Below are 19,089 nucleotides of genomic sequence, written 5' to 3' on the forward strand. Positions count from 1 at the left end.
TTTTACTTTCTACTTAAGGTAATAGGAAGAAATACTGTGCCCTACTCTAGTCATTTAATTTAAGTAATTTGTTTTAATTCTTATTACGATCATTCAAATAGAAAGTGACTTTTTTGATATATAGAATCATAGAATCATAGAATGGTTTGGATTGGAAGGGACGTTAAAGATCATATGTCACACTTCTGAAACACTAGAAAAAATTATCTGGCCCATTCTCTGCTAATGTTGGCTTAGGTGACATTTTAGGAACAGGAATCACCCTGCAAAGTGCTGGGCATGAGCACAGGACGGGAGCTGTCAGTGAAGTACATGGCCGTGAATCTGGTTTTGATCTGTTCATGTGATTTTCTAGGTAAGCCTCGGACCCTGCCTATGGTCTGTGCTCCCAGACGCTGGCCCCGTGATGGCAGATGGAGTGACACTGGAGTCCTGCTTCCCCCGGCCGCTGCACTGGCCGTTTGCTGCTCCTGGAACTGCCCGCACCACAGGACACCCAGCTGCCAGACACCGGATCCAGCTCCGCTGCCGGCGGAGACGCTGCTGGGGCTGGCTTTGCTCTGCTTGTTGCTGCCTGCCTGTCTTATTCTGCTGAGTTATGCCCCAGCCCACTCCTGTCCCGTTGTGCCGCTGCCTCTGGGCTGTGTTGAGTTTTCAATTATCACCATGCACAATGCAGATGCTATGTAAAACAGCTAGTGTGACTCGAGCAGGCTGAGCTCAGTAGAAATACAGTTAAATAAAAAGGATTGCTATAATACCAGGAGTCTGACTGGAACCACAAGATACCAGTGTCATATCCTGTGGCTTTTATGTTGGTAGATGTAGATTTCAGCCATTAGAATCTAGCTATCCAACAGATAACAACCAGAGGAAATGGATCTGGGTATCGTCAATTATGAATAACTGATACACTTTCACCAATAAATGGAAGACCTGGTAAACTGCCAGAAGAAAAAAAACTTTTGAGATACCTACAAATATAATCAGGCATGTAATATGTGGTAGCTTCTAACTATGTGTAACTTAAAGAAACTCCCTGATTGCTCACAATACAGTACGTCAAGAGAGCTTTGACCTCAGACAACCAGTGTGTGGCTACATTGGCAACTCCAAATTCAGGCAAGGAAATAAATAGCAAGCGTAGGTCTCAACTTATGTATTTGTACAAACAGTAACAAATCCCCAGATCAGCTATCAAGATATCTAGGTGGGGGTAAAACGCTCTGACAAAAGAGGGAGAAATAAGAAAAAATAAATAATGTAAAATGTGCCTGTTATTAACTTCTAGAAAAGCTCAAGAGCTAGAGTTTTAGAATGTGGTATGTAGACAAATGTAAAGAGAGCAACACCATTAAGTGTGTTTTTCTCCAGAGCAAAATGAAATAGGCATACAGAGCAAATTACAATATTTAGCACTTTCAGGACAAATTCTAGTTGAGGATCATGGAGTAATTTGAAAATATTAATGAATTAGCCTCACAGCTAGCTTTCAGGTAGATAATAATTACAATTATTACTATAAATAAATATTATTATTATCATTCTTGCTCCAAAGAAATGAAAATTGAGGCATAGAGAATTTATGTTTTTGTCCAAAGTCTGTTTTACTACTGTAACCATCCTTCTCTAGAACTATTATATATCAATTTTATCCTTTTTCCAAATATTGTATGTGATATACTATTCAGTTTATGAGCTCTAAAATCCAGCCAGCTGAGCTTCCTTACAAAACAGTGCCTGTGAACATCTCCGTTTGCATTTGAATTCTCAAGCAGCAACAATCCTGCTGAAAAAAAAAAATATAAAGAAAAAAGGAATAATGACAATCAGTACAAAATCTGTCAAGGCCCCATCTGTGACTGGGTATCAGAATATCGCTAAGAAGCTCTGAGGAACAAAGTTCATTCCAAGTCTAACGCATAGTGCTTTTTCACCGATGAAATTAATTCAAGCAGGGTGAAATGAGGGCACATACCATGAAAAACACTGTTCCTCCACTGAGGAGTGAAGGAAAGCAGCATCTCTGCTGTGTGTGCAATCTTGGTTTTGGTACACGTAGCCATGCTCAAGTACTAAAGGTTTTACATGGCAAAATACTCGGTGTGCTCACGTCTCCTTTTGATAGCCATGCATACATGCTGCTTCTCTGAGGAGTGTCAGGGAATCAGTGATCTCTGGTCCTGACAAGATGAGGACTTAGATTATGTGTGCTTCTTGCAAAAAGCAAGCTTTCATAGCCAGCTACCTGAAACAGTAGGGAAACAAAATGATAGACTCCACACTGGCCTTGAAAATACCTCTACAAACATGTTTACTTCGCTCTGAATGTAATGCATAAAGGTTAGGGACACTTATTTGTAGGATATTTATATATCTCCTCTTCAGCATCTGAATTCCTAAGAGTCTTGGCCTTAGCTTTTTGCTATCACACATGCAATACTTGGAATTAACTACAGGAAATAAGAGAACCACAACATTAACACCATTCTAACGCACCATATTATTTTTCTTGCCCTTTTTTTTAACTGTTGGAGTATGCAAATGTTCAGTTAACTGGTCCTCATATTTTCTGTTTATTGAATTGCTTTCACTATGGCAAATAAATATTCATAAAGAAATGTGGACAATAAATCATTTCAAATAGTTCAAAGCCATTCTCCTTCTAAACTGCATTTATATTCAGCTGTGACTCACCTTTAATATTTCATTCAAAAGATAGACGTGTAGGACGACAATAGAGATAATGTGTCAAGTAGTAATTAAAACAGGGGGTAATGATTAAAACCATTTTGATCTACGTTGTGCTCTGTCAAATTCATAATCTCCTCTGTTTGTTAAGATGACTTTCTACTTGCTTTATACAGAAACTCAAAATAAACTTCTGTTTGAAGACACTGCACAGAACAAAGTATTTCAACCCTGAGCCTGTTCCCAGCTCTGGAGTTTAAGTATAACTTCTATACCATCCTAGCAAGATACAACTCAGGCAGGCACTGTTCTCCTGCTAATATTGTGACTTCTCTGTGAAGCAGATCCAGATGTAAGGCAGAAGACAACCAAGGGCCACCCCAATGTGTACAGGCACATGTAACCTGTCTCACCATTCAGATTTAAGCTAAGAGCTCCGAAAGAAATCAAAGTTAAAGATCTGGTTAGCTTATACATTTGGGGATCTTGGTTCAAATCCAAGTAACATTGATGTTCCTTGTCTTACTATATGTGTTTTGGCTACTAATACACATATTTGGCCTAAACTTGTTATCTTTCCTGATCTGCTGATGACTTTAGATCCTGATTCAACAGAGCACTTACATACAGACTTAAATAAATTGATTTAGGAAAGCATTCCTCTTTGTGTCTAATCTTGGCAGACATTCAACTTTGAAATCAATGGGATTTATGAACAGCCCTGACCTTGGGGTCTAAATGGTTGCTGAATCAGTGCATTGACAGAAACATACTGGAAAAGATAATATCCATGTCTAATCAGAATTATATTCTCTACTTTCATGGGAAATTACCCATAGATAACACATTATTCTGCTCAAGAAATCCATTTTATAGCATTTATTAGAAAGCCTTAATCCGCATTGTCTGTTTATGCCAAAGATACCAGATGAACAGTGTCATTCCTTGATAGTGTATCTGTAACATTCTTTAAATGAAAAAATAAAATACATGAAAAGTGCTGGTACAAGGGGCCATTCCTAATTATTTATTGAGACTTTCTCAATTGCCTGCCACATGGCAATCCTTTGGAGGACGGGTGGACGGAAGGTGAGGCAGAGTTTTTCTGAAATCCCATGGACTTGAAGACAATTGCATATGAAATACCATGTTATGCAATATCTAAAAATGAAACTAAGAATAAGATTTGTAAGGGCTGTCTGCCCAATCTACACATGGAATTTTGAGTGATCACATGTTTTTATTACACAATGAGAGCCACAAGAGTGAAAAAAGTGGATGTTTCTGCTATCATGGTGTACAGGTTATACAAATGCAACTATGGCCAAATCTATGAGATTACAAGAAGTAGTTGGTGAAATAGTTGATGCTATGTTGCATGAAATAAAATAGTCTTCTTGCCATCCTTAAAAATGTTTCACACTTAAATCTTATTTCTTATATTACAAAGATGGCAAACAGGGACCCTTAGATGTTGTTTATAGAGTTGAAACACAGACATAGAAGGGGAATTGTATTATGATGGGTCCCATCATGTCATCTAATTCAATAACTGAGGAGTATGAAGATCATAAGACGACACAGGAAGAGTCAATGGGTGCTACCTCTCTGTACAACCATAGAGGCATACCATGATCTGCATTATTCCACCGGGTTCTGGGGGCAGAGTTTGGGAATAACACGTAAAGAACAGCTGTATAATGCTCACAGTGGTGGAAACTCCCACAGTTATCTGTATCTATCCTAATGCTGCCTATACTTGCTTGAAAGGTGACGAGTTAGGAATATGCAGCTGCTGTCTTGCACACTCATTGCTTGCAAGCTCTATATTGCCTGCAAGCCTCTGAACCAAGGTCCCTTAGATCAAAGGGCAGACTGTAAGGGGAAAGCACAGAGGGTCAGGACCTATCATATCTCCCTGTATAATTTACCAAAAAAAAAGCTGAAGCTCCCTTTTCTGTCCTGTCATCTACTCTGCCCCAGGAGAGGGTGAGGTTAGAGCAAATCTGCATTCTGAAACAGTTGCTGCTTCTGATAGGCATTTCCATATATGGTCATGAATTGGAGCTAAATTTGCCTAATTTAAGATCACCTGCTCTCAATGAAATCAATAAGTGCCTAGCAGGAGTAAAAAGCTTATAGAGCTCAAGGTGAGCAGGAGTAGGTCTTTGCTGGATCAAAGGTTTTTTCTGATGTGAAGAGTCACTAGAAGGAATAAAGGATCTACACTATGATGTTAAGATCTCCTTAGCCAATTCTTTAGTTTCTGCTGGAATTGTACTGATTTAGAGAACTTAATTACAGAGGTGAGTTTTGCAACTGATTTAAAGAGTCTGGGATTTCACTTTTTCAACTTTCCTGATACTTTTGATTAGAGTGTAGTAATGATTTTTCTATGGTGCATGTAACATAGAGGTCATAGAAAAAAATGTTTTCTCCCTCACTTCACTAGTATTTACACTGTTATATTTTTTGAGGAACTAGAAAGAAGTCACCTGCTCAGTTCTGTACCAAACAGTATCCCTGTATGCCTATGCCTGTTTGTCACAGTTATTCTCCTGTTTAACTTATGAAGATGTTTGGTTATGAGCTTTTTCTTTCCTTTTTTATTTTTTTTTATTTTTTCTTTTCCAGTACTCTGGCTTTTCTCCAAGCAGGAGGATAACTCCAGCTCACAACAGATGTAGACCATCCCCTAAGACTCAGGATCAATCAGACAGAAGGTGACTGTTCTCCTTAACATCTTAAGATTTACTTTGGTTTAAAAGTCTGTTTTGTGTCCTGCAGACCCATTATTTACTAAAATAAATGTTACAAATGCAGCCATAGCATGCTTGAAAAATACCAAAACTAGATTGAGTTTATACTCAAATGTAAATTGCTCATCACAGAGGAACAGGAAAAAAAGGGCTCCTGATGCTGTGACAGAGTTAAAAGCAAAAGCTCCACGTGGTAAAAAGGGCAAGGGAGAAGAAGGGTGAAGAACAGGTGGTAGAAGAACAAGGGGAGGGCATAACAAAACAAGGGGAAAAGTGTATTAAAGGAAGAAGCTTAGACCAAAGCAGCATGTGCAGCCCCAGGGGCTTCAAAAAAGGTCTGACTAACTTTCAGAGATAGTAAAAACAGAATGAAAAGAGGAAAGGGAGGCACGGCAGCCTGTAGCAAAGAGTTAGAAGACAGTTAAGAAGAAAAACATTAAGGCATGCTCTGGTTATTTATACAACCCCCCACACTTCTTTCTTTGTAAAACATCCTATGGCTCCATTAGTGTGGAGGTAGGAAGAGCCCAAGCAGATGTAATAGCTTAGTGTTGCTGATGTGTCCTCTGACTAAACAGTTTGATTTAGGATATCAGTGTTCTGAACATGAGGTACAGACCATTTATAAAACCATAAAAGTGGGGGAGAAAAACCCTGCAAACCCTACTGTGGAGTGTATACTGATAATAGAAGTGATATCTGTATTGTAGAAATTTCAGATGCTCAGTTACTCAAGTAGGAATCAAGGCATTATGTTAAAACTTGTCCCAAATAGTTTTCTTCTCTTTGTGTTCAGTATCTGTCACCTTTTATAGAAGAAATGCAAATCCTTGAAGTTTAGATATGGTGAACATCAGATACACATTGGTTTAGAAGAAACTGCACATGCTGTGCTATATGATCAAAACAAGGAAACGAACTGATTCTGTCTTCAGTGTAGTTGTCAGTAATATAAATGGGTTCAGAGTCTGTTTATGACTCTGAAGAAAGTTTAAAGGTCTCTTTTGAGAGACCACGTGATAAGAGTTTAGCTTCTGCTGTGTGCACAGCTTTGTCCCATGAGTAGGCTTCTGTCAGCACCTTGGGCTTGCTGGTCACAGCCCTGGGTGCACAGACTTTCTCAGAAAGTGTTGTAAGAAGCACGTGTTGCTATAGCTTGTATTGAAATTGTTGGCTAACAATGTATTTTGGGATTAAAAACTCCATTTACTGTGGTTGCTTGTAAAGTTAGAGATGTACCCTTCCTTCTAACTGACTGTTTCAGTGGTTACTTAACAGAAACCATTTGTGATATAGCAATGGCTGTTCTTGATTATGTTCTGAACCCCTTTTATACAGCATATACTTCTAAGCACTTCTTGAAGTTGGTGGGACATGACTACTTGTGTAGTCAAGGGTTATCTAAAGTCATCCAGAAAGATGGCTCAAGTTGTCTCAGTGCAGTCATGCCATAAGCAACAACTTTCTCATGTGAGGAGAAACTATTTTCCCCCTTGCTTGGGATGGCTAAAGGCTTCTTCGTTGGAAGATACAGAGCTTTGCTGCAGCTAATTATAGATGACTGGGCAAAATTAACCCCTCAAAGTTCCATCAATGAATGCCTTCGCTTATGAACATGCACTGTGTTTTGCAAACCGCAGATATCACAGACAATGACCTTCAGTAAATGGAACATAAAATTATGATGTTGTCAGACTTATAGAATTTTTTGATATACCGAAATTAAACTCTAAACAAGATATGTTTAAATTGGAGAATGCAAAGCACATGCTGTAGTCCTGAAAGAAGTTGCAGAAGAAGCTTTAATCCTCACTTCACTGATGCTGAACATGTGTATAAATGTTACCCTTTGCCTCCTTTTCTGCTGCTACAAATGAGGCAAGGCACAGCTTATCAGCATTATGTCAGTAGAAAATTTGAGCCATGGGGAAATACCACCCATATTTTGAGGCTTGCAGGGGCAGGGTAGAATAGCAACCATTACCTTAGCAGCCTCTCTGGGTTGCTGTGGAGCAGTACAACTGAGCCCTTACCTAGTCAAGAATCTGGCCCTAAATGTTCCCTTAAAAGAACAGGCACATGAATGGTCTGGTTTACCTTTTAAGTTGACAACGGTTAACTGAGAAAGACTTTAATAAATACTTTATGTAATTTAAACCTGATGCAACCAAGTAGCCTGCCTCTGAGAAACTTTCCAACAGAGGTTTGCAGTCTTCCTAGGACTCAATTGTATTTTGATGAATAACATTTCTAGCAGGATAATTTTCTAGCTAATTATCATCAAACACCTAGACAGACTTTCTGTAATATCAGATATGCTTTGAAAAAAAAATAAAATCCCTTCAGCCATGGGCAGAAGGGAATTACAAATTCATAGGTATATACAGATTTTCAGATCTTGGAATAGTGGTTCATTACAGCATCTTGGTGGTAAAATACAGCATTTTATAGTTGGTAGATAGCAAAAATAACATAACTAATTTTGAAATTAAAAATCACAATCCACAGATAAAGCCCTAAATTATATATTAAAAAATAAGTTGTAGAAATATTAAATGACAAATGATGTTTTCCTTCAACAAAATAGGTTTTGGCCAAAGGGATTGTATGCATTTTTGGGCTTGTTGAGGAGTGCTTTATTTCAACCTTAAGGAAAAAAGAAACCCTACAATACAGCTTACCAAAATTCACAGATCTCTATAGAACTTACAGTAGTTGTTATCCTGAGTGTATTATTCCTATTCTAAAACACTCTGAGGTTACACTTATTCATAAATATTTCTAGTCTACTAGTCCCCTCTTCATTTTGTTCTGTGGAAGTAGTACAGGTTGGAGGTGCAGAATAAAAAGGGAAAAAAGTGTTACTGAAAGAAGCAAAGCCAGCTATGTCTCTCTCTGCCAGACTCTGCATCCTTTCAAATTCATCCTGCAGACACTAATGCTTGTCCCTTGCAAGATCACAACCTACAGCTGTAGTGAGTAGTACTTGCTCAGTGTCACATTACTCAAGCAGTGCAAAATCAGATCCAAGGCAAATTGTGTTACCGTGGCTTCAACAGGGGTGGGGGGAGCTCATCATCTTTAAATGGCTGGTGTGTACTTGCAAAGCATATAACCCAAAACCAGAGCTGACAGTTTAAGTATATGATGGGAGAATAACAAACAAGCGTAACAAACAGATGGGCCAGCCAGTCTGTTACAACGTGGTTCAACTGCAGGTCTGGCTGTGCGTGTGTGGAGGAGCTCCTTAGTCAATCTTAATTGTCATAGCTCCATTGACTTTGATATTTACAATAGCTTTATTTATATGATGATGATTAATTTCTTCTGTGATTGAGAAAGAACAAAAAACAAAAAGGCTTTTTAAATCCTATGGTATTCTGTTCCTTTCAGATTTACAGTGAATATATCCAGTGACAGTGATATAGGTTCTCTCTGCAATAAGTGTGAAATGACAAGTATGCATATATATATGATCTCATTGTCAGTATTGACAAGCTTAAAAAATGTTTTGGCTATAGAAGCTATTGATGTAGGTGTTATGAGCAAGTGGGAGGGATCCTTCAAGTTTTTGGAATGTTTGAAGCAAGAATTTGCTGTGTGGGCTAAAAGGACTGTATCTGCACCCCTCTCTCCCTCCATGAGTCCCAGCCAGGTGAAGATCACACTTTCCCAGCTGGCTGTTGTGGCTGTAGTCCACCTAACTGCAGGCATTCTGCAGGAAGGTGGAATGCAGCTTAGCCAAAAGTTGCCATAGCAATAGATTATTATGCAGTTAGAGTAAAATCTTGGATGTGTAAGTGCTTGCAATGAAAAAAGTGATAATTGGTACAAATTTGGGGAAGGAGCTTTACTGGACATAATATTAAAACCAAACAACCAAAACTAACTAAACAAAAAAAGCTCACCAGCAAGAGAACACAAAACCCTTTACTTTGCCCCCTTGTGTAAGAAGTGCACAGCTCCACAAACACCATGATCTTTTTTTTTTTTTTTAAGATCTAACCCTGCATGAGTTAAATAGCACCCAGCACAACATAGTACATTTTTGTTAGGCATACATTTCAGTATTCCATGAAAGTTGTTTTCCTGTGTGAGACATAAATATAATATACGGCAAAAAAGACCAAACATGTAAACAATAGGTGACCAGAGAAGTGACAACGTGTGTATGCAAGTTATTTGTCTAACAAAAGCTGTCATAAGGTCGACTGGTATTATGGGGCTAATGGTAGGTAAAGAAGAGAAAGGTAGTAGAAATAGTTTTGGCAGAAAAAATAAAAGCAAGAATTAAATTTTTGAATCTGATCAAAATCCACAACTTTAGGCATGAGATTAGACAATGTAATCTTGTTTTTATTTGGTGGGAGAGGATTGTTTTTTAAAGCATAGTGTGCTTTCTATAGCAGTAGTCATTTTCAGTGGAAATAAGATGGTCTGCATTGATGCATAATGTTTGTCATAAAGGGTAATTTCCAGAAGGAAACTGGTTTAGCTCAGATTTTTTTTTTATCAAATTGACTCTGCTTGATTTGATGTAGTGATCTAATATGACCTTGATTAAATTAGGGAGAAAATGATGATGCAGACTGTTTGTCCTATTGACAATTGCTACCTTAGGCTAGGGCAGCAGTGAATTAACATCTTGCCCATATTTTGCAGGGACCTTGGGTAGGAATTAATTTCTCCTATTCACTTCAACCTTGCCAAGAAAGCAGTACATGTGCTGGATTGTAAAGTTGGATGTTTCTGAAGTGGTGAAATAGGCATCAGGAATTTGCTCAAAACAGTCCAAGACAGATGACTAGCTTGCCATCAGCCTAGTAGTTTAGCAAGGGCATAGGGATGTAGTACAAATCGTTTATATTATCTGAGCATCAGTTCTCCAGCCAACAACTGAGGCTGTGGATAGTCTTTATCCATCATCTTACACCAAGAGTTGGGGCTACGGCCATGTCTGAGACTTGTAAGTGGAAACTGGCTTTCTTCTATGCAGCATATAGGTCCTGGGTAAAAGTTAGCGCTATAGCAAGGTAGGGAAGAGAATATTCTTGAACTGTCCTGTGGAAAACTTAGTCAAGTTTTTGTTTTTTGCCCTATTTGCTGGAAGCTACAGAGCAAAAGGGGTACTGGTTAGTGCTCTGGGGGCTTCCACTTCATGTTTCCAGCCCAAGCACTATGCTACCTTACAGTAATTAATTATGCAATGTAAAGCACCATAGAACAGTTTTTCTCCAGCAATATTTCATTGCTTGGCTTAAACAAAATATTCAACAAAATATTATCTGTGTCTGTTAAGTGTTGATGGCTGTTGAATACTATTATAAAACCCAAGATATAGTTGGGGTCTGTTGCACTGAGCACTGTAAAGACCTAGAGAAGACAGTAGCCTCTATTAGAAAATTATTTTCAATTTACAGCCTTTTTGCTCTGTGTTTAAATCTTGCACTAAGAGCAATACCTTTCACTGAGTGTATGCCCACAACTAATGAAGTTAAAGGCCAGTGTAAACGAATCATTTGCAAGTAAATGGAACTCTCTATAGGAAGCAACTCACAGGCATGCAAAGAGTTGGGTTAAAAATGTGCAGAGTCCTGTTTAGTGTTTACACAGAGCACTGGTGGAGGGAAAAAGCGTCACTGTTTTAATGACAATACAGTATATATTTATATATATATACACTGAAAGAAAATTCTAATTTTTGTGTATTATAATAACTAAATGGGAAGATGTCTGTTAATATAAAACTAATATGTGCTCTTACATAGCTAAACAACTAATGTCACTTTTAAATTGTCATCTTTAAGCAAGCAAGCAGACAGTCCTCTGAGAATGTCATGCATTATGTGTATGCTAGGGAGAAGGAAAATGTTCACATTACAAAATCAGACAAGATAACTCTTTTTATTCTTGTTTCGTCTTTACTGTTAAAACTAAGATTCCTCTGGTAAACCTGCCTACCAAGTTGATTTATGATGAGGCTAGCATATAGTTCCTATCAGTTGCTATGTTTTTTCTTTTGTAGTGCTCTCATTAGTACTTTAATAATAGATTCTGCAATGACTGTCAGATTTTTTTGTTTGGTCACAAGGCATAGCTGAAGGTGTTAAAAAGGTACTAACCTAGCCTAAAACTGCTGATCATTGGGCATTTAAAAAAGCAAACAGTAGCCATTTTGTTTGTCAACTGTTTTTGTGAGGCATTTGAAAAGCTGTCAAAGTTGAAACCAGTTATGCTGCAACTATAGAGACCAATAGTAAATAGTAGTAATGTTTTGTAAATAATACAAGAGGCCAGTTTGCACCTGTCTGTATCTCTGGAAAGCAACATTTTCCAGAGATACTATTAAAAAAACGCTATTAAATTTTTTTTTCTATCCCTATTAAAAAAAAAAAATTTCCTGCTGATGCTTCTGCTGTTGTTGGAAGGGGTGAATTCATACCAATAGTTCAGTGAATATATTTGTGGTGTATGTCTATTTTAGATGCTGATCTTCCTCAGATCTCACTGCATGCTTTCCTTTGAAACTGCAAGCACAGTAGTTAATTTTGCATGGTCATAAGCTAGGCAGTAAGTCTTCATCTCCAATATTTACCCACATGGACAAATATTTGATGTTGGCAAAAGTTAGGTATGTAGTAAACCTGTTCTCTAATAGCTTGGCAATCTGACTTCTTGAAGACTTGCACAGGGGAGACAGGGCTGGAAGGACAGTTTGCACAGACACCAGCCAGTAGACATCTATAGTAATCTCAGGTGAACCCAGTATCATTTTGTCCTACTTCATTGCTGCACAATGAAATGGCTCCAAACCAGGTCTCATTCAAAAGGCAGACCTCACCATTGTCAGAAACTTGCTGCCACAGGGAATGTATAAGATGCAAATAATGCAGTGTACTGGGCCTCGGCACAAATGGTCTGATCCTTCAAAACAAAACTTATTTTTCACTCTTCTCATCCCAGAAGTGCGTATGTCTGGAAAGGAGCACCCTTTGCTTCTAACACCCAGGGCTGAGAAAGATGGATGTGACACCCCTTGCACCACCACAACCATGAGATATCTCAGAGGCAACTAAGTGATTTTGAATTTTCAAATCCTATAGTGGATTTCCTTTTTATGTACAGAGAGGATAATTTGGTCTGATGTCACTGAGTGGCTGCTCAGTATCTCTAAAATTAAGTCCAACATGCTCTTCCTGTAAAGTACTTTTAGCCTCCTCTTCCCCAGGTTCAATGCTCCAAAATCCCCTCTTAATCTGAGATCTGTAATTGCTTTTATCCAGGGAAGATCACGCTAAATGTGTATACTTTTTAACTTATAAACACTCAGATTTCTGGACTATTCTACCTAGCTAAGGTCCAGCGACACAAGAAGCAAGTTAAGAGACTGAAAATAATTTGAGGCACATACAGAGAAAGGACTCTTGGACCAGGGCAAACCCAGGATATTGATTTAGCAATTCTCAAGCTTAGTAATAAATATAGGATTTGTCTACAGCTGTCATCACTGGAGACTGGAGGGGAAAAAAAAAAGCCAGATTTTTCCATCCCCTAAAATATCCTAAAGAAACATTTGGTGGCATTAAAGTAGGAAAACATTATGCTATGCCAGAAACAAGCCTTACTTTTTAATATTTCTTTGAATCGCATGATAGTGGTTATCAAAAGATGTTTGCGGTGTGAAAATATGTGGGTTCTTTTTGCTTAATTTTTTTCCCCCAAGATGATCATGTTGAAACTTGTGGTCCTTGCTACATCTAAAAAATTATAAAGCAGTTTAGGAGACAAGCTTTTGTTTACACTGCCACAGATGGCTGGAATAGATTAGTGGACTCACTAAAGAACAGTTCATTTTAGTTTAAAATGCATTTGGACACTTATCAAAGCTCACATGGTGGCCATTTTGTGTTATTTATTAATCTATTTGTGCTTTACAATTCCATGCCCAAAGGCTATGTCTGAGTAATGGTCAGAGCTTCCTCCTAACAGAATTTCTAATTATGAGTATCTCACACTTCAAGAGCATTTGTACCCCTGTACTGTGGCATACCCTGGGCTATCCTGTGTAGGTACTCTTTCTGAAGAGCACTGCAAATCCAATCATAAACAAGCAGATTAGAAAGGCAAGGTAAACTTGTTCAATAATGTGAATGTTTTAAGTTGAACATTTTCCCTAAATTGGTGAAGAAATGCATAAAGTTGTAACTATGTACTTCAACAACAATGCTGCTATTGGGAAGAAGTAGTGAGAGTAAGACTTCCTAAACTAACTCTTGAATTCCAATCCCCTGGACTGGATTAGGATGAGGGAGGACAAAGGATGGCATAGTTACTCTATGGCTCTTCACTCACGGACCTTTCAGAAACAGTACAGTAAAACCTCTCCCTGTCACATTTAAGCTTTTTCACATGTATATACTTGTTTCCTCCTTTACACCAGTACAGTGAAGACATGCAACACAAATGTCTTCAGAGTTGATGATCCTTGCACTGGGATCAGTGGGGCTGCTTCTTTCAACTTTATTGTAATAGTGATTTGCCTTGTCCTGGGATAGCCAACACCACTACTACTGTGACTCCTAGTGTAAGGGAAGAAATCAAACTAACATCTGAATAACTGTTGGGCGCCTTCATAAGCAGCTCGCCATCTTCATGGTATTTTCTTGCTAATCCCATTTCTCTTGGACCCTTTGTATAATGGATATATTCCCTCTAGACTGTTGCACTTGGGAGCTGACAAACCAAACTGAGAGGGCAGAAGCAGCAAATAACTGAAACGTAAATCTGTGCACTGTCATAGTGAGGTGCTCAGAGAAGGTAAAAGAGCAACTTGGGTTCACTTCAGGCTTTCCTGAATCCCATGAATTTGACAGATGAACTTGCTTAAGTGTAATGAGTAATCTGGATTGCTAAATGAGGCATTCAGATGTCTGGGAGATGCTAGCTGTGAGACTGTAACCATCACTCTTCAGCATATGCAATGAGTGAGAAAACTGGTCCTGGAATAAAACTAGTGTATGATTAAAGCCTGCCCACCAGGTCCACGTTACAACTGCACAGCAAACTAAAGTCTGGAATGTCCTGTCTTTCTCGTACTTGAACTGATGTGAATCAGGGGAAGTTTTGAGGAAAAAGTGAGGAGTTGCTTGTATGGTATGTCAGTACACTGAGACCTCCAGGCTCCCTAATACATCACCGCCAAAATTTGAATGCTGAACTTTCACAGTTTACAGTTGCCCTTTAAACTTGCAGATTAACTACTGCAATGGCTGGAGGAGGAATCTTTTGTTTTAGATTGCAGGTTTTGTTCCTGGAACAATTTGAAGGACATGGCCTTGCTTGCTGCCTGCTGCCCTGCCCTCCTCTGCACTCCCAGCCAGGCAGCCATTCCCAGTACAAGGCTGTTGCTGCTGTGGTGGCAGTGAGTGCCTGGAGGTTTTCTGAGAAAGTTCACGTGCAAGTATTTCTTTGGCATGTGAGCAAATTTTACCTGTAGAACACAAGGAACAAAAGGTTAATGGCGATTTTCAAAAGCCTGTAACAAAACCAAGCCTCAACAGCATTTCATGCCAGAAGTGAAAGTTAGGTCTTTAGCATCACTGCTCTGTTTCTGCTGCATTCAAAACCCTGGTGGGGCCGGGGGTGGTGGTGGGGAGAATTAAAAAATCAGAGGCTTAGTGCTTCTTCAGGAAAAAAGCCCAAACTATATTTAGGCTGTGTAACACTTCTCCTATTAAAATTTCTTATAACTTCTGCTTTAGAAAAGTGGGAATACTTGTATTCTGATGAATGTTGTGCATGCCTCCCTGTTCCTGCTCGTTTATTTCCTGAAACAAAGTTCAGCTGCACAGATGCTCAGTGCTGATAAGAGCACTATTTGTCACAGCTGAGAATCCAGAGATCAGAAGGGTGATCCATGGAGGGCCAGCCCTCCTGAACTGCTGGGGGAAGCTGGCAGCTGCAGCAGGCTGACACAGGCTGTCTGTCTGCTATGCTTTGCAGACAGTTAAGTTGATCCCCAGGAGAAATGTGTGGGAGGGGAAATAAGAGGAGCCCCCTCTACCAAGAAATACAAATTGTGAGGTAAGGCAGGGTATGGTTAAGTCTCTGAATCGCTTTCTCTGACCTGTACTTATTGGCAGAGTAAGTCCTGCTTCATTTGGAGGGGAAAACCCTACTTCTATAAAATTGAGATGGTGGTACTATTTACGGGTTTCACAGGGCAAAAATCCTGCAGATGGTTCATTTGGCTTGGTAGGTTACATGGGGGGTAACCAAGGATTTATAACCTGCAAAGCAAAAGAGAAAATGTGTGTGACACTTTCCAAAAAATGGAGGTTCCTCAAAAGGGTGTTATCTGTAACAGCTGAAAACCTGGCAGGACAAAATGAAACTGGAGAGTCCAGTGGCTGCTGCTAGTCTTTTCTAAAGTAACTGCTCCTTTAGAACAAATGGATGCAAACTGTAGATGGTTGGACACAGTTTATTATTTCATATACATGGAAATATTCCTTGTTAAAATGGCTTATGGGCCTAATGCACTTGTATAGTCAATATACTGCTGTACCTCAGGAGCAAACACACCTAGAGAACTCCTCAGCCTAGCACCAGAAACCACTGAGCTGCTCAGCAATGTCAATATTAATGAAATGAACCAGGCTCTTGGATTTGTTAGAGATAAGTACTAGCAATGCAGGGGATCCTGCTTCTGATTTTCCTGCCAGCACTTTAACTGCTTTGCATGGGTGATTGTAATCAGCAAGAATTGCTATGTGACAGTGCTGAAGCAGAGACTTGAGAAAACACAGCTCTCACTTGAGACACAAAAGACCACAACCTTATTTCTCTGTGTCTTACAAGGGAAACAAAATCTCCACTGGGCATCTCAAAAGTGCTCATTTACAGAGACAGAAAGAAATAAAATAATTACAATGCAAAGAATAATTTCCATGCTATTCCATGAGAGGCATTCTCTCCAGAGACATAAAAGGAAGAGGAAAAGGCAAACCTATTCTCTACTGCACCCAAAAGGGTCATCAGTATCCAGAAGCTACTCACACTTTTTCAGGCTTTTTATAAATCAAGTAAGAGTGGGAAGCCCTTTTTTAAAATCCTTTTTATGCTGTAATAAAGAAGCATAGAATGAAAGGTAACTGGATAAAATGAGTGCTGTAAAGAGCGTGTTGAAGACCAGATCTGGGATCCTCTTTTGAGGAGGGAAGAAAGAAGTTGCCTGGCACATAAATAGGAAAAGCAAAGACTGGTTACAATTAAAACTACTCTATTCTTGCGACATGATGAGAAAAGCTCTCATTTTGGAGGATCATAGGTGTGGCTACTTGAAAGTGCTGTCTAGAAACTGCTGTTATGGTATTTGTTTTTTTTTTTCCAAATGGAGAATACCTGCTTTTGCTGGTTTTTAAGCTAGTAGGGAAGGCAGAACTTCTTTGTAGGCATGTTGCAGCAGGAATGTTTATTTCAATGATACCATAAATATTGTGTTTGCAGTATTAAACAATTGCAATGATGGGGAGGAAAGAAACTTAAGATTGCACAGAGGCCATGTGACCTGGCCTGCTTGCGTTTGTGGCACTCCCTGCAGCAGGATGGCTTATGTGCGGGGAACTCTCCTGAGGGGATGCAGAGGGGAGGAAGGCTCACTGTCACCGGGGGCAACAGGGTGAAGATTCAGGGACAGCCTGGGCCAGTAATGCTGGGAAGGTGTATGTGTAACCCTGGGAAGTGTCTTCCTTCTCTGCGTCCGGGCAGGAGAGGGGCCGTGTCCCTGAGCATGGTGGTATTCACTGTGGCCCTGGCGTGCAGGTTCCTCTTGTGGGTTTCTCGTGAAGTGGAAAACCAGCCAGGGTAAGGTTTGTCCTGTCCCCGCTTCCCTGAGGTTTGTCCTGTCCTCGCTTCCCCTTCCACCAACAGGGAATGGGAAGGACGACGGCAAAGGAGGCTGAGGTGTGCGTGTGAACCGTGACGGGGCAAGTGCCTGCGGGCTCTGGCGAGGGGTGCTGCGGCACCTCACGGAGGCGAAGCTGGGCCCTAAGGGCATCTGTCCGTCGGACAGCGGTGGTGCCACGGCCGCGCCGTGTGAGGCCTGCGGCTGAGGGGCCGCTTCCCTGCGGGGGCAGTGTGCCATGCAGCCGCCGTGAGGCTTTGTGCCGGGCCGCGTCCTCGCCCGTCGGTGACCGCTGGCGCCCGCCGCGGGCCTGAGGTAAAGCGGAGCGAGCCCTCACCGCGCCGGGCCCCGCTCCCGCCCCGCGGGGACACCTGTCCCCTCACCCCGCCGGGCCGCCCCTCACGCGGCGCTGCTGTGCCCGGCGGGGCGGCCCTCGCCCCGGCCCGGCGCGGGGGGCGCCCGCCCACTTGGGCGTTGCTGTCCGGGCTGGCGGCTCCGCCTCCTCCCGCGTTCCGCTCCCCTCCACTCTGGGACTGCGGGGAGCCGGGGGAAGGCGGTGGCGGTGCGGACACCATGGCTTGTGTGCTGAGCCGGGACCCGGTGGACATTGAGGTACCCACTCGGCCTGCCGGGACGTGCGGCTGTCGCTAGCGGGGAGGGGGCTCTGCCCGGCGGCGGTGCCCGGGCCGGGAGCGCCCAGCAAAGTTTGGCTCGTTAGGAAGTGCCTCGCCGCTGTTGCCGCTGCCCGTCCGCAGCGTCCGGGGCCTCACTCCACCGCGAAGCCGGCCGCGGGCAGCGTCAGCGGTGCCAGGCAGAGCCAGCCCCGGCCCCGGGGGATGGCCTGCCGGCTGGGCAGCCGCAGCCCGTGTCGGGGTTGGCCGCCGGGGAGGCGGCCAGAAGCACGGCACCGCTCCGTCGCCGCGGCCGAGGGGTGTGTGGGGGCGTGAGGGGGCGGTGCCCGGCGCCTCCCCTTCTTCTCACCGCCTCTTGTCACGCCCCGCCGGCGTAGTCGAGGGCTGGGTCTGGGCGAGCCCCGTCTCCCGCGGTGCGATCTCGCTCCTGGCTCTGGCAGGGCTGCTCGGGGGCCGTGGCCTGAGGAGGCCCTGGGCGGCCTCATGGGCCTCAAGGTGCCAGGCCGGGCCCTCTCAGCGCCTCACGGCCTTGGCCTCAGTGGCCCGCAGCTGCCTGTGGGCCGTCAGAGGTGTCTGGGCCCTCAGTTCTTCACTGTCCCACTGGGGACCAAGCTGACCTGTCATACTGCACTGTGTCTCCTGGGAGTAAAACAGTTGTATGGAATGCTGAGCAGGGCGGCAGGAGTAGCACACTTGCTGCAAGTGGCTTCCAGTACCTGTGGCACTTAACGTTTTTGTGTGACATTCCTTGCTGTAGGTGGGATTCGGAGCTTGGAAGTAGGGTCTGGACATGGCCTGGTTCAAGGTGGAGGTGAGGTGGAGTGGGACCAAGGCTAGTGCAGTGTAACATGTGGTGAACTCCTGCTGATGTTAGCCAGGCTGCATGGTTGGACTCTAGGTGGCTTTCCCCCACCTTTCACAGGACCTTGCACATGGCTGTAAGCTTCAGCTCTTTTAGAGAGTCTAGTAAAAACAAAGTGATGATAAACCAGCTTGGAGTTTGACAGTCTTGTTCCAGCCTGACACAACTTTTTGCTGTGGTATGCCTTGAAGTTTAAAAAATTAGGTTAAAATATTAGGTTTAGGGTGGGCTATTGCAGCT

At 41.9% G+C, this 19,089-nt stretch overlaps 1 protein-coding gene across 1 annotated transcript in view; it reads left to right on the forward strand.

The window, feature by feature from the left end:
* The first annotated feature begins 17,896 nt into the window (after positions 1-17,896).
* DPYD (dihydropyrimidine dehydrogenase) overlaps positions 17,897-19,089 on the forward strand; it is a 375,099-nt gene continuing 373,906 nt past the window's right edge. The window contains 1 exon segment of the mRNA XM_068406142.1: positions 17,897-17,967. Within this exon segment, the coding sequence (XP_068262243.1) occupies positions 17,929-17,967 (39 nt within the window). The 5' untranslated portion in view covers positions 17,897-17,928.

This window comes from Nyctibius grandis, chromosome 8 (assembly GCF_013368605.1).
Source record: "Nyctibius grandis isolate bNycGra1 chromosome 8, bNycGra1.pri, whole genome shotgun sequence".
Taxonomy (NCBI): Eukaryota; Metazoa; Chordata; class Aves; order Nyctibiiformes; family Nyctibiidae; genus Nyctibius; species Nyctibius grandis.